Consider the following 23,628-nt stretch of genomic DNA (forward strand, 5'->3'; position numbering starts at 1 on the left):
ACTGTAATGGAGATATATTGTTTTTCACAAGCTGAGGATCTGGTTCTACATCTACGTATGCAAATATCTCCTACCATCCATCTCTCACTCTCTCTGGTTTCTTTCTTTCCCTCCCTTCCCTTCTGCCCCCAAATTCAGTTCATGTCCAATAAGCAAATTTTCCTTGAGACTTTCCATTGTTTAAAAGTGTTATTGCTACATTTGAACTTCAAATAAACACTCCTCTTGTTTAATTTACAGCAATGCCTGAAGGTTTATTTCCCATTGTCAGTAACGATATATACCGGCCATCTCCCTCCACAGCAAATCACTGCAGTGGGGGCTTGGTATGGGTAGCTTTAGCTTTTAAAAAACAAAACTGTATCTCCTGCATGGGGTAAAAAACCCATCCTCATGCTCATGCCAAAGACCAAACTAGGAAGAGTTCTCCTTCAAATATCACCATCCCAAATAATAGTGAATGGGAGCACTTCAGATTCCAGCTTTCAGTTTCTGAGTTCCAAAGCCTACCTGTCAGCAGGATGTGTCAACATTTTCTCTTTAAAATAGCAGAAGAAGAAAGCACTTGATACATAGCTACGGCCAAACTTTCATAAAGTGATATCTACATTGTGCCTGAAACTTATCAGAATGCTCCTGCAACTGTGTATGCAAATAGGCATTTATATGCAAAAGAACCTATCTGTGCAGATCCAATGGGACATATTTTGTGCAGGCAGCTCAGGTGCATATTTCTGAACATTTAGCCCTAATTGATAACCTTTGGATCAGCCTGGCTGAGAGACCTCATCAGCAAAGCTGAACACTTGAGGCACCAACTCCCAATGCTCGTCTCTTGCTGCCTGGCCAATAGAGGCTGGGAGAGCTTCAGAGGCAGCACATTCAGCCCTTTGGTATGGAGACATACCTCATGGCTCAACACTGACTCTGGAAGGTCATGAAGGAGTGATACTGACAAACTTCAAAGGGGGTCCTATCCAGTCTCCCCTTGCTGGAAGGATGGTTGCAAGGACACGAAGCTTTAAGGCTGGGGAATATAAAGTGCATGAAAAAGTGGAGCAACCCTCAGGACTCAGAGGGAGATTTCTAACTCTCTGCCCTGCAGCTTAAACATGAATGAAAGATGATCCTCACCTTGCTGCTCTCTCATATTCAGCACTGTGAGGCATCTCCACTAGTTAGCCAAGGACACATGCCAAGCATTACCAGAGAATGCCCACTGAGATATAGTGCTACTCATGTGCTGTACAACTCCTCTTTGGGCAGTGAAATATTCCAAACGCTCCTAGAAACAAGGGCAGGGGAGTGGGGAGAAGGAAACCAGGATTTCATGAATTCCTGAGAAGACTCACAAAAGTGCCATCAAACACTTTTATTGCTGAATCATAGAAATGTGGGGCTGGAAGAGACCTCAAGAGGTCAGCTAGTCCATCCCCCCATGCCGAGACAGGATCCTTACACCATCCCCAACAGGTGTTTGCCTAATCTGTTCTTAAAAATGTCCAATAATGGGGATTCCACAGCCTCCCTTGGAAGCCAATCCAGAGTTTAACTATAGTTAGAAAAATTTTCCTAAAATCTAACCTCAATCTTCCTTGCTGCAGATTAAGGCCATTCCTTCTTGTCCTACCTCTAGTGGCCAGGAAGAACAATTGACCACCCTCCTCTTTATAACAGCCCTTAACAGATTTCAAGACTTATCAGGTTCCCCTCTCAGTCTTCTTTTCTCAAGACTAAACATACTCAGTTTTTTTAAGGTTCTCTCACAGATCAGGTTCTCTAGACCATTTATCATTTTTGTTGCTCTTTATCCATTTTTTTTTAGTGTACTGCCCAAAACGGGACATAATAGTTCAGCTGAGGCCTCACCACTGCCAAGCAGAGTGCGACAACTACCTGCCATGTTTTATATATGACACTTGTTAATATTCCTTAGAATAATGTTAGCCTTTTTTGTAACTGCGTCATATTGTGGACTTATATTAATGCTCCACTATACTCCTGGGTCCTTTTCAGCAGTACGACTACCTAGCCAGTTATTCCCTATTTTGTAGTTGTGCATTTGATTTTTCCTTCCTAAGTGTAGTACTTTGCACTTGTCTTTATTGAATTTCATCTTGTTGATTTTAGACCAATTCTTCAATTTATCAAGGTTATTTTGAATTTGAATACTGTCCTCTAAAGTGCTTGAAGACCCTCCCAGGTTGGTGTCATCCACAAACTATATAAGCATACCTTACCATTATCCAAGTCATTAATGAAAATATTGAAAAGTACCAGGCCCAGAACAGACCCCTGCAGGACCTCACTAGACACATCCTCCCAGTTTAACAGTAAACCACTGAGAACTACTCTTTAAGTATGGTCTTTCAACCAGTTGCACACCCACCTTATAGTACTTTCATTTACCACATTTCCCTAGTTTGCTTATAAGAATGCCTCACTAAAAATCAAGATATATCATGTCTACTGCTCCCCGCATCCAATAGGACAGTAACTCTGCCAGAGAAGGAAATTATGTTGGTGTGCATGATTTTTCCCTGCACAAATCCATGCTGACTATTGCTTAATCATCCTATTATCCTCTAGGTGCTTACAAACTCATTGTTTAATCATTTGTTCCGGTAGCTTTCGAGGTATCAAAGTTAGGCTGACTGGTCTATAATTCCCTAGGGCCTCTTTGTTCCCTTTTTAAAAATAGATACTATGTATGCCCTTCCCCAGTCCTTTGGGACAACACCCATCCTCCATGAGTTCTCAAAGATCATCGCTAACGGTTCCAAGAATGCTTCAGCTACTTCCTTAAGTACCTTAGGATGAATTTTAGTCAGGCCTTGTCAACCCGAATACATCAAATTTAATCAACATTCTTGAACCCTGTTCTTTCCTTATTCTGGTTTATGAGGTGTTAATATTAATGTGTTAAGCATCTGGTAATAATTAATCTTTTAAATAAAGACAGAAACAATATAGGCATTAAATACCTCAGCCTTCTTGGGTGCCCGCTGTCATTAGCTCTGCTTCCCTGCTAAGTAATGGACCTACACTTTCCTTCATCTTTCCCTTCCTCCTAATGTACTTCTGTAATCCTCTTTTTGCCTTTTATGTCCCTTGCTAGGTTTAACTCATTCTGCACTTTAGGGCATGTCTACACTTACCAGTAGATTGGCACTGTTACAATTGATGCAGTGACTGCATCAATTTAGTTGGTTTGGTGAAGACACGCTAAATCGATGGGAGAGCACTCTCTCATCGATTTGTGTATTCCACCTCCCCAAGAAGAGCAAGTGAAGTCGACTGGAGACGTTCTCCCGTCAACACAGCACAATGTAGCCACCGTGGTAAGCGGATCTAACTACGCTGACTTCAGTTACGTTATTCACGTAACTGAAGTTGCGTAAATTAGATCGATTTACTGCAGTAGTGTAGACCAGCGTTTAGTCTTTCTGATTTTATCCCTACATGCTTGCACTGTTCTTTTGTGCTTAGAAAATTGTCCATGTTTCCACTTTTTATGGAATTCCTTTGATTTTCATGTCATTAAAGAGCTCCTGATGGTGCCATATTGGCCTCTTACTATTCTTCCTATCTTTCCTTTGCTATGGGCCAGATGCTCAGTTGCTGTAAGTCAGTATAGCTCCATTGATTTCAATGGGTTGATATCAGTTTAATCCAGTTTAGGATCTGGCGCCATATGTGCACTTCAACATTCCAATCAGCGCTGCTTATGGCAATGTTTGAGCTACTCTGATATCCCTTGCTTTAAGTGCGGGATAAAGTGTAAATCTGCTTTGAGCCATTGCTGTTAACTACTACGTGGTATTTGAGGCATCAAATTAAAGTGGAAGTGAATCCCAATCAAACAGATTGGAAATCAGACATGCATCACAAGACAGTTAACTTCCCTATTAACCAGATCCCTGCTAACCACATCTCGGCTCAGCAGCACCAACTGTTTAATTCATGTACCTATCTCATAGAACTGGAAGGGACCTTGAAAGGTCATCGAGTCCTGTCCCCTGCCTTCACAGCAGGACCAAGTACCATCCCTGACAGATTTTTGCCCCAGATGCCTAAATGGCCACCTCAAGGATTGAATTTACAACCCTGGGTTTAGCAGGCCAATGCTCAAACCACTGAGCTATCCCTCCCACCAAGTTTGCTTGTCCACTGGATCAAGGATGGGATGACTGGAAGACATGGCTTCAGTGATAATTAAACCCAAACTAGATACAGTCAGATTCCATTTTACCGATCATTTGGCCTGGCGGTTTGAGAGGTTACTTGTCCGGTCAGGTCCTAGCACATGCTCCTTGGTGGGCAGAATGAAAACAAACAGCCTATCCTATCCACCCCACCTAGGAAGGTGATCCTACAAATAGAGGCAGCAGCCAAGGTCCTCAGGGGACAGCCTTATAAAATAAAAACATAGTCTTCTATAAAGCCTCCCCAAGAAGGATAGAACATGTAGTTTGCTGGAGAGAGGAAGTCTTAAGTGGCGGTATATGTGATGGTGAGTCTCCTCATATGTTGGTGTAAATCAGCAATAAACACCTCTGAAGTCAATGGAGGAGCACTGGTTTTACACTAATGTGCTATATGGCTCCGATTGTGCACTCACATGGCATTTGCCTCCAGCAAGTACTAAAATTTCCCATTTCTTGTCAATCGATCAGGAATATTTCAGCAAGAGGAAGAATAGGATGCGTTTTCTTTTTATTTGCATTATCTAGGGTTCATTCACATTGCATTGGCGTGGGAGGAGATGGTAAGATATCAGTCCCAATCAAAAGGTAGCAGAAATGGCTTATTCCGAATACTGTAAATTATAAAGCACACCCATAAATTCAGTACAACAACAAATAATATTATGATTTCTGACTTCATCCAAGATCGGAAGGGAAGCAGAAAAAGAAAGCTTTATCCCATCCTTGGTCTTCAAAGGTGCAGCAACAGGAGTTCAAGCAGAGTGGCAGCTTAATCCTGAACACTGTTATTGTTATGACGTTATTGATTCATTATGCTCTATCCAACCAACAACAGGAGCTCCCATCCCTGGCTCTAGGCACTCCTGACAACTTTCAAACACACAATTGTAAAAGGAACCACTCCTGCAGTCACCCATCAGCTAAGGATAACCCAGCAACAATAAAGACTTCACAAATATTTCCTCAGGGCATAAGCAAGTCAGTGTTATTAACTGGAAATAAAGTAAAGAGCATGTCATTTACATTACAAAGTCATGAAAGCCTCCTCCCTCAGACGCACCTCACTTTTTGACAGGAATAAAATCACACCTGTGTATTTTGACACAACATCTCACCTCAAACAACTACATCGACACCTCATCAGCAAGAATGAGAATTTTCCTTCCCAAAGTGTTCTCTTGGAAGAAAGGAACATTCCTTCTGTTTTCAGCATAAACCTTTGGCAAAGAAACGGTCTTCTGGCTTTAGCACAATCTAATAGCATATATCATCCATGTTTATAGTGTCTCTCGTTTACACTTGAATTCCATACTACATCCTGTTTATATCTTCAAGGACAGGAGACTTCAAAAGGAAAAATGACAGTATTTCCATCTTTCCATCCTTCTTTCTTCAATTCTTCACTCACCCTGTAACTTGCTTCTAATAAATGACAAGTTCACTATCAGGGGATGTACATTAAAGACTCCAAGGCCACAGGTAAAATGAGTATGGTCGTCTCAAATGCCCACATCACAAAGAGAACCACAGCATTTGGCACAAGTGGCAGCCTCTGCTCAAGAGAATTCCAGGATTGGAAAAAGACAAGCACTGGCAGAACTATGTGGGAAAAGTTAATGCAAGCACAGTATTCTCAACCACATTTTTTGAAGGAACCGTAGTATTTTGTCTGTAAACTGGAATAAGTCAGAAACCCGACGCAAGAGCTGCTCCCCATCACCACTGCCATTCCTGCCCCCACATCATACTGAAGGACAGAACTCTCACTATGACACTGCCAAGAACCCCTATAAAATAGTCTATCTGAATTACTAGAGATCGACAACAACACCACTTCACTCACATACACCACCTTTCATCCATAGATCTCCAAGTGCTTTATGCAAGAGGTCAGTTTTGTTATACACGTTACAGATGTGGAAATGAGGCACAGGGAAAGTAAGTGACTTGCCTAAGATCACTCAGCAAAGCAATGGTAGAGCAAGGAACTGAATCCAGGTTTCCTGAGTCCCAGTCTAGTGCCATATTCACTAAGCCACCCTGTGTGTGGATTTAAAAGCATGGCTCTCCTCTAAAAAGTGACTTAGTAAAAAAGATCATGAGCTTCCATGTTTATTATCTATCAGAATTTCCAGATGATAGGTATTCAGTTTACATGGAAAAACAGGTGCTCAGTTTACAAAGAAAAGTAGATGTTTACAAAGAAAAATTTGTCAGTCCGTCTCACTCCTAGAGGCATAGCTGTCAGCACGAACGTGAGTGTGATACAGATATCACCCAGAGAGGTCAATATCCGATGGAAGGGCTGACACCCTTCCTAAATTAGAGGGCAGGAAATTCTTCTTCTGCAAATAACCAAGCTACTGTTTAAAATGCTAAATGAAGCAAGGAAAGCTGTCAATCTGGTGATTTTCATCAGCACAAAATTCACTCCAGATTTTTTAAAAATAAGTACATCACCTACACTATCCTATTTGTATTTCACCACAAAAAATGCCTATTCTCTTAGTACTAGATTTTTTGTTTTTTGTTAACAACATATGAATTATTCTCTTCAATAGGCACCATGTTTCTGTAGTTTGGCTTCCTACAGTACCTGAATCTGGTAATCTTCTCCAATCCCTTCCAATTTCTTCTTATACTCATAGATGGCTTCCTTCATGTCATGCATTTCAGAGCAGCAGGAAATGGCACTGTCCACCTTGGAGAGATCAAAAGGGAATTCAGTAATTGAAGGCAAGAGATGAGATTTCACCGTCTCCCAGCTGTTTCTACGTAAGTCAATGAGATTCTTTTTATTGGCCACAATTGTATCAGAACCCACAATTCCTTGCTCTAATCCATGGTCACTACTTCTGACCTTATGAGAAAGAAACTGCGACTAAGGCCAGGGCTACACTACAGACTTCTGCCAGCATCGCTGTGTCAGTCAGGGCTGCAAGGAGGTGTGATTTGTGACAGACAAGCGTGCAGGCAAAATCCCCTCATGCAGATGCAGCTATACCAGTAAAGCTGCGCTTTTGCTAGTATAGCTTGTTTCACCCAAGAAGGGGGGGGGGGGGGGAGTATGCAGGAATAAGCTATGACGGCAAAACTACAGTTTTACTGGCATAAGCTGCATCTACACTAGGAGTGTTTTGCTGGCATACTATCCCCATACTGGTACAGTGCTCCTAGTGTAGACATAGCCTAAGGCCTGGTCCACCCTTGAAAGTTTTACTGGCTACGTCAATTAGGGGTGTGATTTTTGCCAACATCGTCAGAGCATGGTACAGTTAGAGCAGCACAACCCCATTAGTATAGACACAAATATATTGGTGGTGAGGTGCCTTATACTAGTATAGCTTATTGCTGTTCCCAAAACAGAATAAGCAACATCAGTATAAACACTTTTATACTGATACTACGGGAGTTGTACTGCTCTAACTGGACCGGTACAGTTAAAGCAACAAATCTTTGACATGCCAACAAACCTTAACTCCCATCTCTGGGCCCACAACAAACCATGTCGCGATAGATGGATGGCCACCGAAATATTAGGTGGTTCCTCAAGGAGAAATGTTTACAGGCTCCGATGAAAGCTGTGCCCTGACTTCCACACAGAGGAAATGAAGCATTGGCATAAAGCCTATGAGGGGGCTGAGGAACTAGGGAATGCTAGCAGACCCCTCCCCACAAAGCACATATAACATGGCAGTGCCCCATACTGTCTGAAGAGGAATGCATGACACCAGTTGTCTATAGCTAAAGAGCATAAGGAGAGGATGAAATAGTGACATAAGTATCTCAAACTCCAGGAGATCCATATTGTGCTGGGACTGGCAGCTAGAGTCATCAGTGACCCCTTTGTCTTTGCTATAAGTGTCCCACTATGGGATTGTTTTATACTCAGTACTATACCAGAGCCCCTGGCCACTCAATAGAGGTAATTTTAAATCCTAATTGTTGCTGACATCATATTATGAAGCTGAACACACAGGAAACATGCAGGGGGAAAATCCAAGATTTTGTGCTGCAGGACACGTCCCTTCCACACAAGGGCTATATACCTGCCTGAGGGCCACCAGTATGAGATATACCTACACATGTAACCATAGCCACAGACACACACTTACCTCCTCAACGATTTGTTGGCCTTTTGGTACCATGTCAATAAAGTTCTGAATAACCCGAAATTGGTCCCTTGACAAAGTATTAGCAGGATGTGGAAGGCTGTAAATAAGGAAGGAAAGAAACAGAGTAAATCTGAAGGTATAGTAACCTTCATCTCTTCTGTCCCTCCTTTTGCTTTTCTTTTACATTTATGCCAGTTTAAAATCTTAGAGGAAACTATCCTATTTCACATAATTCATCCAATCATCCTAGTATCCAGTAGGCAAGATAGTGGCAGTAGCTGAGCTTACAGGTGTCTTCCATTTTGAAAAGTTCTAATAGTTTGCTCTATATTGAAAATAGGGAAATCCCGAGAGAGAGTACCGATTCCAGCACAGCTGCATGCTGTATTTCAAATGACTTTGGATTAAAGGGACACCATCCATCCATTTGATTGTACTATTTTTATATTATGTATATTTAGAATCCCTTTCCCATGAGCACACTGTCCATATTCTTCATTTTTGTTTTCCTCCAGGATGCGTGTTGTTGGCAGGTAATCATCCTAGGCTATTTTGAAGACTGCTCTCAGAGTCTATCCAGACAGCAGCCTCAGAGTCTGAGCTGCTGTCACCTGCAAGCTTTCCTCAGAAAGACAGGAGAAACGGCTCCTGGGGAAGCTACAGATAAGGGTATGGAGATGTTCAATCCTAAAGCAGCTTTCTCAGGAGTGGCCCAGAGAGGGGAATGTATTGTAAATGGGCTGGGAGCCCCTATTCACTGTGGTGTATAAGCTGTTAGAACACACCAGTAAATCAGGCACTGGGTGGAAGGTGGCCTTGCGGGGAATAGCCCTCCACGCGAGTGCTATTGCTGGAAGCGCTCCCCACCCTCAAAAAATATGTTAATGAAGGGGGCCCCAGGCCCAAAATGTCATTTAATGGGAATATAATGAAATCATCAATACCTTTACTCACATTCCGGTCTCTAATACAGAGACCAGAGCACCTACTCTCCTCGTGCACTCTCTGTGGATAGAGTGAATGGGACAGACTGTGCCTGGCTTCTGGAGCAGGTCATGTGGGGAGAGAAACCAGGAATGGAATAGCTGTGGTGCAGTGGCTGAACTGAGCCTGTAGTCAGCCTGTCTCTTTTTGGAGAGATCACACTAAGGCCAGGTCTACACTACGGAATTAAGTATCAGGGGGTAGCGGTCCGAAGAAGTGAGGTTTTTACCCACGAAAGCTTATGCCCAAATAAATCTGTTAGTCTTTAAGGTGCCACCAGACTCCTTGTTGTTTTTGTACTACGGAATTACTTCAGTATAACTACGTTGCTCAGGGGTGTGAAAAATCCCCCCACCCCCAAGCAACGCAGTTATACCAACCTAAGCGCCGATGTAGACAGCACTATGTCAGTGGGAGGGTTCTCCCGCAGATGTAGCTACTGCATCTTGCAGACGTGGATTAACTATGCTGATGGGTTAACTCTCTCCTGTTGGCACAGAGCGTCTTCACTAAAACGCTACACCAGTGCAGCCGCAGCATTGAGTGTAGACCTGCCCTCACACTGTCACACAATCAAAATCACAAAGGTCTGAAAAGGGCCCTGCCCCTTGCAAAAAAATTTTTTTTACAAAAGAATTGATGAGAATTTCTACAGCAATTCAATCCTTCCTGTAAAAAGCACCCTCAATACATGCACCCTTAGCAATTAACATACGAGGGTTGTTCTTAAATACAAGTTCGTTATTTAAGAAGCTCTAGTACTAAAGGAAGCCCTCGGCACTCTCCTCCCCAGTTCATTCCACCAGCTATCTAAAAGGGGAGGGGGTGAAGGCATGCTTACTCTTGTTTCTGTGCTGCCCCCTTGCGATGATAAAGCACCAGAGTGCCTAAGACCATGGCGAGGTTAGTCCTGCCAACGCCAGTCTGACAGCTGAAGAGTAAAGCAGGAGGCAGGCTGCTGGGGTCCTGGAGCAGGAGCAGGTTTGGACTCTCCTATAAATGAGATAGAGACAAATGTATCATCTCTCACACAGAGCATCATAAAATGCTTCACAGTGAATATATTCAAGCAGCAAGGAGACTACAGTACGCAGCTCAGTATTTATAAGACAAACATTAAAATAATAGTATCAGAGGGGTAGCCGTGTTAGTCTGAATCTGTAAAAAGCAACAGAGGGTCCTGTGGCACCTTTAAGACTAACAGAAGTATTGGGAGCATAAGCTTCCGTGGCTAAGAACCTCACTTCTTCAGATGTGACTTGCATCTGAAGAAATGAGGTTCTTACCCACGAAAGCTTATGCTCCCAATACTTCTGTTAGTCTTAAAGGTGCCATAGGACTCTCTGTTGCTTTTTATTAAAATAATATTATTACTTGTTGCTTCCGTAGTTCCATCTTGAGATCTCAAAGATCATTACAAAGGGAGTTCAATATCATCATCATCATTTTCACATGGGGAAACAGGGGCACGCAGAAATTAAATGACTTGGGTCACATTCATTCTCTGGGTGGGTCAGTGTCAGAGCTGGGACCGGAACTCAGGGTATGTCTACATTTGAGCTGGGAGGTGGGATTCCCAGCTTGTATAGACAAACCCCTGCTAGTTCTGCTCGAGCTAGTGCCTAAATCAGCAGCGTGTCTGCAGCCACACAGGCAGCTTCTTGGGATAGCTGCCCAAGTACGTACCCAGGGGACTCTATTCTGGTGACTAGCCCATGCCGCCACAGCCACGGCTATTTCTAGGCACTAGCTCAAGCACAGCTAGCGTGGGTACATCTACACGAGCTGGAAATCACACCTCCCTGCTCAAAGATAGATGTACCCTCAGATTGCCTGACTCAGGTCTTGTGCTTTGACCACTAGACCATGTTACCTTCCTGGACTCTGTAGCTCTTAGAGCATGAATTAAAGAGGGGCTCAAAAGCCAAGTTCTGCAGAAAGCAACTGAATAGATGGGAACTGGGATGGTTAGAGACCAAAGAGGATCTATTTGTTCCCTGAAAGTGCATCTGGGGACAAATACCAGTCACCAAAGGATTCCTGAAATGGGATCTGAGCAGGTGGGGAGTCACTAAGGCACAGAATGACAAACAGAAAGGCACAAGGTTAGCCACAGAGGCTGTTTTGCCATTTTAGCTGCTTATTTTGCATGGTCAAGTACTTCCATGAGGGAATGAGAGAGCGCATCAGGATTGCTCACAAACATAGGATGGTGCCTTCTGGCATCAAAATCTATGAACACAGAATCACAGAACTGGAAGGGACCTCCAGAGGTCATCTAGTCCAGTCCCCTGCACTCAAGGCAGGACTAAGTATTATCTAACATGTAACTTCACCAAAAATAAGACACATACCTAAGACTGCATTGAAGAAAATCAGAAAACAAAATCAGTGGCTTTGCCAGGCAGATAATACAGACGTGTGCTTTGAGAGAAGTGTTAAATGACAGAGGTAGAGTTTTGCCATGAGAAGTGAACTGCCCCCTTTTGATGCTATTTGACTGGGTACCCACTGCTTCTCCCTTCCTATTGACGCTCACATGCATAAACTTAAGGGGTGAAATCCTGGCCTCACTGAAGTAAATGGCAATGAATTGTTTCCCAAACATTTCCATGGCAAATCCCACAGGGAAGTTCCCCTTGGAATCTGATTTATAAAAGGAGCAAGAGAGCAAAGGAGGAACAAATGGGATAGATGGGTTGGCTAGGAAAGTTTCAAACTGATGTAGCCTCTTAAAAAAAAGAGCTTAGGATACTCTGGGCAAGATTCCAGTGCAGCGTACGTGTAATGGTCAATTCTGAAACGTAGAAAAAATCCTTTATGACATGGGCGACTAGTAACTGCTGATAGCCAGGGGGCACAATTTAAAGATTCTGGTGTATGCAGCAGGGTTCAAGGCAGGTACTCATGAGGCAAAGGAGTTTTGGTTTCTAGCGCTACTTTTGAAGTCATGTTTTATGATACTATGTAATAGCAGATGGAGACTTCTAAAAGAGAGCTACATATGAAGAAAACTCTGATTCTATGTTTTGTACATGCATTAAAATCTTAAGAAAGTTGTCCTAATATATGGCTAGCATTAAGGCCAATTTGTACATTGCTGGCTCTGACACTTGAAATTCTTTTTTAAAAAAAAGTACCAGGAGGTAGCCGTGTTAGTCTGTATCCACAAAAACAACAAGGAGTCCAGTGGCACCTTAAAGACTAACACATTTATTTGGGCATAAGCTTTTGTGGATAAAAAACCCACTTCTTCAGATGCAGAGGGGAAAAAAAAAAAAGAGCACTCAGAAATTCTCATGCATTCTGTCATTTGCTTCTTTGGTGTGCTCACTATTACCTTAGAATAAAGTGCCAGAATCAGTCTTGTGAATAAATATAACCCCAACACAACTGCACACAGATTTATAATTACAACCAAACCAAGTGAGGGTTTGATAGAAAAATGATCCATCTTTATTTTAATAAAAACACTGTTTGGAGTGAAGTCCTATCCCTCGTTCACATTCCCAAACACTAAGATAGCAAATGATTTATATTAGCACACTAGATGCATAAGCAGAGAGCTGTTCCTTAGGTCTGTAATACCAGGGACAGATAATGTTGTGATCATCTTAGACCAGGTTTATCTCCTCTATCACCACTGACCTGCTACTTTCTGTTTGGCTTTGGAAGCAGAGCAGATCTATTGCATCTCTCCACCAGACACCAGGTTCTCCTTAGCAGCCCAGTTTTTGGACACCTATTGTGTTGCTCAGTCACTTCAATTATACATTTGATATGCTTGCTTTATGGCGTAAGCCTTCAATTTCTCTTTTAATTTTAGTTTTTATTACACTAACGTGCAGGGAACAAATAATAACTAACTGAATGTTTGCTGAGGATTTCTGAAACAATGTAAGCCATATGATATTTTTGCAGCAGTACAGAAAAAGAATTAAATCTACTCGGCCAATTTTACCCTGGTGTAATTTCACTGGAGTCAGTGGAATTACAACAGATTAATTATACCCCTAGCTTTCAAAGTGCAACAATATGCCATACCTTTCAATACCTCACTGTATACAATACAGTATAGCATACCTTCCAATACCCCACTGTACGCAATATGCATACCTTCCAACCCATCACTGTATACAATACAGCAGGCCTTCTAATACCCCACTCTGTATACAGTATTTTCAAAGCTTGTAACTTATAAGCCCCTATTAAGTATCCACGTATTGTAATAGAAATAATATTGAAGTATGTATCCACGTAACACTCAACCACTGCAGGGATGGGTGCATTAAGATGATCCAGGATCTCTACACATCTTTTGTGAACTTTGCACCTGGTGGGAGAGAGCAGCTAACAACACTTTGTCCTTATCCTTTCTTGGCAAACTCTTTGCAGTGAAAACATTACCATTAATGCTACTTTCTGTATTTCCAATGTGAGCGGTAAGTGGCTCTCTTGTTACATAGCAAGACCACCAAAATGCAACTATGGGAATAGGGTGCATACGCTGTAGACCTACAGAAACCAGAGTGCTAATGCAAACAAACCACCTAATCTATCCAAACTTCTTCAATCAAAAGACTTTACATATGAAATGAGGTGCCACCTCAGAATGTGCTAAAGGCATAGAGTGAAAGGAGGCCATCAACTAAACATGCTGTACAGCTCTTCCAGCATTAGATTCAAGTCACACTCCCAGCAAAACAGGAGAGGGGTTTGTGGCTCTCAGAAGAGCCTAGAGTCTGCAACTGCTTCTGTCTCAAGGCTAGGAGAGAAGATGAATAACGAAAACCAAAAGGCACATTGCTGGAAAACACACCCACAGCCCTGCTTACTATACAATAGAGCAATTTCCCTCTTTAAAGCCTATACCTGCGGGAAGACTAGAATGTGGGGATATGACATTGACCCTCCCTGTCTAGATTAGGAAATAGACTGTGTTGAAAAACGTGATAATTCAAGCATGTTAGCAAACACATTTTTAAACACTGCCTATTTTCCAAGTTTAGACCTGCCCATTCAGAAGAGGGGCAAGGAAACAAGGGGCACTGGGCATGTAGAAAGTCCCAGTTCAAACCACTTGAGCATCCAACCAGGAGCTCAAGCAGTTACACCCCATCCCAGAGAACTCAGTTGGCCCATGGCCTTGAGCTGCTCTTTTCAACCCCAATAGTAGGGGCCTTAGCAAGGTGAAGTTCACTTGTCTGCAGACACGATGGCATGAACAGAAAATCCCTGGGAACTGTGATCCTACCATATTTAATGGTAAGGGATTGATCATGTAAGGGAGGAAATCCAGGGTTTTTTTATTTCTGACCTGGGATTCTGGGAGGGCAATGGAGTGAGTGAGCAAGCGTTCACCCCTGGGCCACCATTAGATACACAGACTCTACCACACTCTTTTCCTACAAGTCAGAGAGGTGCTCAGCGCTTCTCTTTGATTCAATCTTAACAAAAAAAAAAAAAGAAAGAAAGAAAAAAAATCAGACGCCTGCCCATCCATCCAGGCCACATGGCTGTTTCCTTGCTACAGCCCCTCCACCCCCCGAGACTCCCAGCCCTGGCCTATGCTGCCCCCATCCTTGCATGATCCCCATGATCATCCCCAGTGTCCCCAGCATCCCCCCCTTCCTCCCTGCTCCCTCCCTTGAACCCTCCCATTTTGCCCCGTCACTGCAAGAAAGAAGCTCCCGCGGCAGCGCTTTAAAGTTTCGAGTATAGCCACGGCCTATGATGAACATAAAACAAAAGCAAACTAGGCAAGTCAGAGCATTTGATCTCTGGAACTCTTCTAACACAAGTCTCCGGACTTTCAGGGCAGAGCATAAGGCTCATCTCAGCTCTCAAGCTTTTGTGGTAGATGCTGTTTGGGAGAATTGTTTAAAAACAAAACAAAACAAAAAAAACACCAAAGCTGCAGAAACTAGGTCCTCTCTGCGTCACAGCTGATGTCTACACATTGAGTTGTTACTATTAGGTGCATTTTATAAATTAGATTAACAAAAAATAAATACACTCAAAGTAAATCAGCTGGACTAGGAAGTGCAGAAATAGCATTTCTACCAAGTAAAGCAGTCATCTTGTGCTCTGGGTCTCACGTACGGAATGTCTTCACTGGGACCAAAAATCATTTCCGAAGAGAAAAAACAATTCCCCAAACCATCTTGAAACCTGCATATCCCCATTCCTGCCTTTTGGTCTCTTCACGCTCTCTAATTAGCCTGTGAAGTAAATAAAGCAAATGAGAGTGCTCAATTCTTCACCTGCGTTTTGCTGCTCATTACCATGGAATTATGATGTGCTCTCAGTGAGATCTGACCTCAGGTCAGCCCTGAGGTTTCAAAGGTGGATCACTCCAAAATTGCCCAGTTCCGTATTCTCACCCTGAAGCACTAGCTGTGCCCACCAGTGGTGAATTAGCCACTGGGCCAATGGGCCCATGCCCAGGAGCCCCAGCCAATTGGGAAGCCCTGAAAAAATGGGTGCCCCCACGCCTGGCTTGCCTCTCCCTGCCCGGCACTCCAGAAGCACTGGGTGGGCGGAGCGGGGCAAGCCCCCACACTCCGACCCTGCTCCCCACCAGGAGTGTGGAGGGATTGGAGGAGCTGCAGGTGGAAGGAGTTGGGGAGGGCCCCCACTTGTTCTGGCCCATAGCCCCACAAAGCCCTAATCCACCCCTGATGCCCGCTGTCGGTAACAGGATACGGGGTTAGATTTGTCTGACAGAGTGTGACAGAATATACCTTTTTATTCACACCCTACACAGTATCGTAATAATCTTTGTACAAGATATGCTTTGTGAGATATCATTTGAAGCCTAATAATTCACTGAACAATAACATGATTTTGAAATGTATGTAGTAATATTATATATAAAGTTATAAACATAAACTGAAATTAGGTCTGAAATGTGTTTACCAGACAAGTCTAGATAAACCAGTTTCTCAAAGACAAAGAAGATGACGCCTCTAGCCAGGTGTCATCAAAGTTGATGGGCAAACACCTATCAAGGGGCCATTCTTTGGTGGTGGTGGGAGGGGGGCAGGAACAAACAGATCTGCATTTTAGCAAACAACAGTATGAAATCTCTTTATGGAGTCTTCATAACTCCAACCTCACACCGGGAATGAACTTTACCTAAGGGTAACCCTTAGGAAAATGCATTTCAAAGGGGGACTGGACTATAACAGTGAGGGACAAAAACACCCCAAGGTCTCTCCCTCTTTCTCCTAAGAAAACAGAAGAAACAGCCTTTTGACCTTGTGGGCAGATCCTTGCCTGAGAATTCGATCAGCAATGTTACTGGGAACATGTGGTAAGGAACTTCACCTTGAACCAAGTCTAGTTTGTTAAGTTTTAGTAGTAGGAAGCATTTTACCTTTATTTCTCTTGTAACTTTTTCTGATTTTAATGCCTTATATTTGTACTCAGTTAAAACCTGTCTTCTTGTAGTTAAATACATTTGTTTTATTCTTTAATCAAGGCTAATCCACGGTTGTGAACTGTGTGGGGAATTCCATTTAGGGTGGCAAAGTGTTGTATATTGATTCCTTTAGAGGGGTAATGGACCCTAATATATCTGGACTGCCCAGGAGAGGTTGGACAGTGCAGTACACACGATTTAGAGGAAAACCCGAAACTGGGAGTGTGTTCGGGTCACCCTGCAAGTGGTAACCAAGGCTGGTGGAGGCTAGTGTGTGTCTGATGTGTGGCTGGCAATCTGCAGCTATACACAGACACTGAGGGGGTTACTTGCATGCTGGAAGGCTGTTTGTGAGTGGCCAAGGGGGGAAGATAGAAAGCACTGAGAGACACCCAAATTTGCCAGGCATGGGTGAGACAGCCCCTCACTGGTCTTGACTGCACCCTGCAGAATGTCATACTGAACACAGCAGCTCTTAATTTACGGGACTAAGCAGGAGTAAGTGGTTAAGTGAGCTCTAGTCCAAAAGAAGCTACCATACCTGGGTCAAGACATCTGGAGACATTCTATCCAAATTACAAACAGCAGAGAAATTAATGGCTAAAGTAAATGGTCTAGGGAGAAAAAAAGGCAGAGTGGGAGATGGTGGAGGCAAAGAGAAAATAGATTTTGTATTTCATTTGGTCTTACGAGAACAAGAAGCACTTAGAGTTCTCTGCGTACAAAAACGGTGGGGTTTCCAACCAGTTGAGCAGGCACCCTGCTCCATCCAGCTCCAAAAAAGGCAGAGCAAAAAGGAGAATGTGTGAAAGAACATGAAGCAGGATGGAAAAAGTTTTGGAAGAACACAAGCCCTCAGCGTGCACCTCAAACAGGAAGGAACTAAGATAAACACAGGTTGCAGTTTTTCTAATACATTGCGCCAGAGTAAGAACATACGACTACATCTGCAGCAAAATGAACTCAAAGCAGCTGTTTATCATTTAGGGTCGAGACAATTTGAGTCGCAACAAAAAAATCTCACTCTAAGACAGATTTTGGTACCAAGAAAGCATTAGTGACATTTTCATTGGTTCCTAGAAAAAAAGTTTTGTTCAACTCTCCTTAAATCCTACTGAAAAAAAAAATGAAAAAAAAATCTTATTTGAAATTAACACAAAATAGACATGTTTTCCTAGGGGCTAGTGCTCTGTATAGCCACACACAGGGGTTGGGCCAGGCAAAAGATGAGTGGTTATTTGTGTGTAAGAGTTATCTGGTCAGAAGCGCCAGAACAGTAGCCCTGAGGACTCAATCTCTCAGTTTATCCATTGAACAGGTACAGCACAAGCAGTAGCAGTGCTAGCTTCCCCTGCAATGTCCCACCAACGTACCTCACCTTCACCTGAAGAGACTACCTCTAATGATCACTCTCCCCACCATAGTGCCAAATATAATGAAGGCCATTGTTAATCAGGAACAGAACTAAGGCCTCCAACTCAATTCAGAGGCCAATGAACAGTCACAAGACGGCAAAAACTTTTGACCACTATGAATCCAAGCCAGATGTGCATCAGTAATGTAGAGTATCCCAAACATGATTTTCAGACTCCAAGTTATTTTAAGCATTGTAAGGGCCCCAGAGGCAAACAACCACGCCTGAGAACTTTGCGATAAAGAGCCAGAGAGCTGTGCTCTCGGCATCTCTCACACGCTGCACTTGTGTGTCAGAGCTTGGATCAATCCCATCAGTAACTATGGAAACCACTTTGGGACTGGATTTGATCCAGCTGTACCATACTGTTGCTCATCATGACAGGTGCTCCTTCCTGAACCACAGGGGTTCAGCACTGTATTTCTGGCCAACTACCACAAAGCTAGAAGCTTTGAAAGAAGTTTAAAAATAAACACACAAGCTTGCCAACAGGTTGGGATGTGGATGTGGAGTTGTGGCAACTAACATTAAATCCATTCAATAAGTGCACATCAAGCAGGCCATTGGTCTTCTGCTTAACACATTTGACCTCAGGGAGTCCTTGGCCCTAACCCAGGCTCAGCCACTGAGTCATGTGCCCTTCACCAAGTCATTTGCCTCCCCCTTAAGACTTATCTCAGGAGGGAACCTGGCTTAAAAAAAAAAAAAAAAAAAAAAAAAAAAACAGGAACCTCACTAGAAATCAGATGTTGCATCTGATCCAAGTAGCTTCTCTGGGGGCAAAACAAACAACAAGCAGGTGGCAGTTAGTGAAGTAATTTTTGCTAGCATGGCCAGAAAGAGTTAAAATATCAGATTGCTGCTAGTCTAACTGCTTCCACGCTGCTAATGTGAGACACCTTATAGGTTCCACAGTTTGCAGTCCTTACCCTGAGGAAATTGGTGAAAGCATCAAACTGTGCTTCTAGAGGTGCCCCATCCACAGGCAACGGCAACCGATGGTACCTGCCAAACACAGTGAAAAGACATTCATCAGGATGTGAGCAAAACACTAGTCATTGAAAATAAGCAGATTTTCCACTTTAATAAAGTTAATAAATAATATATGGAGATATACCTATCTCACAGAGCTGGAAGAGACCCTGAAAGCTCATGGAGTCCAGCCCCCTGCCTTCACTAGCAGGACCAAGTACTGATTTTTGCCCCAGATCCCTCAAGGACTGAACTCACAACCCTGAGTTTAGCAGGCCAATGCTCAAACCACTGAGCTATCCCTCCCCCCTAATTTCTAGGGCATAGACAACTGGAAATGCTGCCTTCTGATGTGTGTGAGGGCCTCACTTAAAAGAAGAATGATGTAAAAAGAACGACTCTAAAAACAGTTATGCATTCAGTAACTGTCACTGCGTTTCTAAATTTAGAAGAGGATTATCAACATGTTTTGGGGCATCTTTCATGGTTATAAAAGTAGAGTGCTTTTGCCATTCATCCTTTGGGTGGAGAACAGCCTGGTTTTATGGAGGAAGGAGAAATGCACATCCATGATGGGAGTTCTGTGAGTCTCCTTTCCTCCCTTCACACCTCTCAGCCGTGAGGCTGCATAACTGTTTCCATTCTTCCAATAGGGTGGACTGGACAGAACTTCCCATCAGTGTTGCTCTCCAGCTGGACTGAAGGGCTCTTCCTTCCTTTCCTCTAACCAGAGACCAAGTATACATGTTGAAACTACAGAATCTGTGACCTCTGGGAGATTGGGAGCATGACCCAGAAGTACATTTATGAGAACACAAGGTCTATGTTACAGTTCTGGGACTTTAGGAAAAATATTGATAAGATTGAATATTTGATTGGTTCCCCCGGCATGGCATAAATAAAACTCTGTTTTGAATAAACATGCAGAGGAAGAGAAAAGAAAGAGCAGAAAAGAAAAAGAGGAGGCTGCCAAACTATGTGGGTGATTTAAAGGCAAGGAATGTTGTATGTGTCTGTGGATTACCTGTAAGATGGCAGCAGGAAGACAGGCCTCTTGTACACCTCCTCCATCACATGGATATCCTCTTCACGCTGGATGGTCACGGAGTGTGGCTCATCTTTGAAGTGTTCAATGTCATTATAGATGTAGTATGTGTTCTCACTCAGCTGAGCAAAATCATGTATCTTCAATAAACAAATGCAACAAAACCATGTTTAAAACAAACTGCTTTACTGTGTGATTCCCATTTTCAATTCCACCAACACAGCAGCACATGGGAATTGCAGCTCTTATATACAGCATTTGCTGTTTTAGACAAAGGAAACATACAACTTGATTGGACTCAACATATTGGTCACTAGAAGTTTGTTCATGCTACACAATCTGGCACAACGGGCAGTGCCCGCTCACAAGAGGCTCAGGACTGGAACAGGAAGGAGGATGTTGCACACAAGGATTGAGGTGAATTGGTAAAAGTGTGTGCAGACCTAGAACGGATGTAGCAGGCATGAGAGCAGCTGCAGGTCTAGGTGGAGACCCAATGGCAGAGCTGTGCAGGTGTTCGAAGGTAGAATAGCATGAATGCTTGTGGTTCAGGACTTTGGTTTACTTGCAAAGCTGGGTGAGGGTCCAGAGCAGGGATTCTTTAGGTCAGGAACAAAGTGCAATGTAAGATTCTGTGAGGTTTTAGCCTCTATTTCTTGGCCATTAAAAGTCACCAAGTAAAGCTGAGAAATGATTTTTATATGTATATGGGTTTATATATAAAATCATGGCCCCTCCCAAGGGTCACTTCCCACTGGACAGTGAAAAATTCCTCCACAATACAGTGTATCAGAATTATCAGATGGTTCCAATCAATTGTCCCCATCCTCTGCCAAACGCACACCTCAGTTCACCCCAGTCCCCAAACCCAAACCGACAGACATCCCATGCCCCACTATTTCATACAGTGGAACAGCTTCCTTATGGCTCCCAATCACCTCTTTCCGAATTGCAAGCTCCATGTTGTCCACTTTGACCCCTCTCTGCAGGCTGTGCAGGTTTTCATGCAAGTTCTCCTTTCCTCTTGGCGTGTAGGGCACAAAGTCATTTTCCATGCGTAGAAATAGAACAGGCTCCTCACGAACACAGAAGAAGATGCACTCCTGCAAAGACACAGGTACATGCCAGCCAGCATCCTCCACCGCTCCAACTTTGTGAATGGTTGATGAATGCCTAGCTGAGCTCAGCATCTAGAGGGAGGAGACTAGACTAGAGAGACTGTTATTCTGTTTTTTAAAAGCTTGTGAAGCATATTGTGGCAGGCAAGATATATTAACCTAGAAAGATAGATACTGCTGTGCAATTTTTTCCCCAGTCAAGCTGGGGGAGTGAAGGTCTCAGTGTCCAACACTGGGATGGTGCAGGGAAGATGTTAAAGAGACAGGATTGTTATTTTTCATTATTTGTTGTGTGTGTTCGGAGGAACTTAAGACCTTGAGTTTTAATCCTGTCACCACATGTGCTTATGACAGCCTTAAAAAGATGTCATGAAAATTCACTAATATTTGCATTACTTACATCCTGGTGCCATGATGAAGATGATAATATTAATCATCATCAAGTATTTGTCCTGGATGAGTGAGGGGCATAACATTTTGGAAGGCTGCCTTATTTTTGTAGGTAATTATTTCAGTCACAGCTCTTAAGGCAGAACCTTTTTATGACTGGTGTGAATTGCAGAAGGCAAACCTTCTCTTTCATGCCACTCTCATTGCCACGGACAGTGCTTCTCAGCTACCCATCTCAGTAAAAGGGGAATAAGAGGGATTAAAACTAAATCAGTAAGGGGCAACACCACCAGAGCATCACTCTACTTCCATCCACATCCAAGCGAGCAGAATGGCTTCTTTCAAGGCTAATGCTACTAACGGGGGTATTATTCCACAGGGGGACTGCAGCTAATAACTTCCACAGGAGCATTACACTTCTAGGATTCCCCATCCACCAGTGCACAGAGTGAGATTCCTAGGTCCCGCCCACTGCTGTCTGGAAGTAGTTAGATCACACACCAACAGGCTTTTGTTTAAAACTAGAATTGACCAGCAATGAGCGGTTTGTATTTTGACTTAATTCATAGCTACAGTGTACTCACAACATCAGCAGCCTGTGGAGACTGTACAGTTCTTTTCACTTCATACTGTCCACAGTTACCCACAGGCCCAATAGGTCAATGAAAATCAGGAGCGGCAGAACTCTAAAAGGAGCCATTACATCCAAACAATTCAAACAGTTTAACTCACACTCAAGAGTGGCTAGGACAAGCATTGATATAACTCAGTTGAGTGTGTCCCTGCCTGTGGATGTCTGTGTAAGTGCAGTACCTGACAGAGGTTTGTAGCTTGCCAACGGGATCACAGAGTGAGGGATAGCCCTCTGTCCCACCAACCTGGGGTGAGTGGCCCCACAGTCCAGACTGCACCCCAGGGACCCTGTCACACTCCTCTCCACAAGAGCCACATTAAGAAATACAGTAAAAAACTCATAGCAATGAATTTTTTTCACTCTAGGCCAGCGGTTTTCAAACTTTTTGTATTGGTGACCCCTTTCACACAGCAAGCCTTTGAGTGCAACCCCCCCCCTTATCAATTAAAAACAAGGGGGGTTAATTTAATGGGGACTTGGAGCTGTCAGCCCTCTGGAGCTGACAGCTTGCTGCCCCCATGTAACCATCTTATGACCCCCAGTTTGAGAACCCCTGCTCTAGGCAAAATCATTATTCATGCTTCACAGGGCTTTTAAACCATTTGAGGATTACATTCTAAACAGCAACAGAGGGTCCTGTGGCACCTTTGAGACCAACAGAAGTATTGGGAGCATAAGCTTTCGTGGGTAAGAACCTCACTTCTTCAAATACAAGTAATGGAAATCTCCAGAGGCAGGTATAAATCGGTATGGAGAGAACAAGGTTAGTTCAATCAGGGAGGGTGAGGTGCTCTGCTAGCAGTTGAGGTGTGAACACCAAGGGAGGAGAAACTACTTCTGTAGTTGGATAGCCATTCACAGTCTTTGTTTAATACTGATCTGATGGTGTCAAATTTGCAAATGAACTGGAGCTCAGCAGTTTCTTTAGAGTCTGGTCCTGAAGTTTTTTTGCTGTAAGATGGCTACCTTTACATCCGCTATTGTGTGGCCAGGGAGGTTGAAGTGTTCTCCTACAGGTTTTTGTATATTGCCATTCCTGATATCTGACTTGTGTCCATTTATCCTCTTGCGTAGTGACTGTCCAGTTTGGCCAATGTACATAGCAGAGGGGCATTGCTGGCATATGATGGCATATATAACATTGGTGGACGTGCAGGTGAATGAGCCGGTGATGTTGTAGCTGATCTGGTTAGGTCCTGTGATGATGTTGCTGGTGTAGATATGTGGGCAGAGTTGGCATCGAGGTTTGTTGCATGGGTTGGTTCCTGAGTTAGAGTTGTTATGGTGCGGTGCGTGGTTGCTGGTGAGAATATGCTTAAGGTTGG

The 23,628-nt window shown here is 43.3% G+C and overlaps 1 protein-coding gene across 4 annotated transcripts in view; it reads right to left on the reverse strand.

Annotated features, from left to right (window-relative positions):
- The window catches only part of PALD1 (phosphatase domain containing paladin 1), a 194,170-nt gene that overhangs the window by 89,312 nt on the left and 81,230 nt on the right, over positions 1 to 23,628 (reverse strand). For all 4 annotated transcript variants that reach the window (XM_005281860.5, XM_005281862.4, XM_065551963.1 and 1 more), the window contains 6 exons: positions 21,100 to 21,264; positions 20,141 to 20,301; positions 19,074 to 19,149; positions 10,149 to 10,300; positions 8,324 to 8,420; positions 6,805 to 6,909 (listed from right to left, as the gene is read on the reverse strand). In XM_005281860.5, the coding sequence (XP_005281917.2) occupies positions 6,805 to 6,909; positions 8,324 to 8,420; positions 10,149 to 10,300; positions 19,074 to 19,149; positions 20,141 to 20,301; positions 21,100 to 21,264 (756 nt within the window). The remainder of the gene's footprint in view (positions 1 to 6,804; positions 6,910 to 8,323; positions 8,421 to 10,148; positions 10,301 to 19,073; positions 19,150 to 20,140; positions 20,302 to 21,099; positions 21,265 to 23,628) is intronic.

This window comes from Chrysemys picta, chromosome 7, assembly GCF_011386835.1.
Source record: "Chrysemys picta bellii isolate R12L10 chromosome 7, ASM1138683v2, whole genome shotgun sequence".
Classification (NCBI taxonomy): domain Eukaryota; kingdom Metazoa; phylum Chordata; order Testudines; family Emydidae; genus Chrysemys; species Chrysemys picta.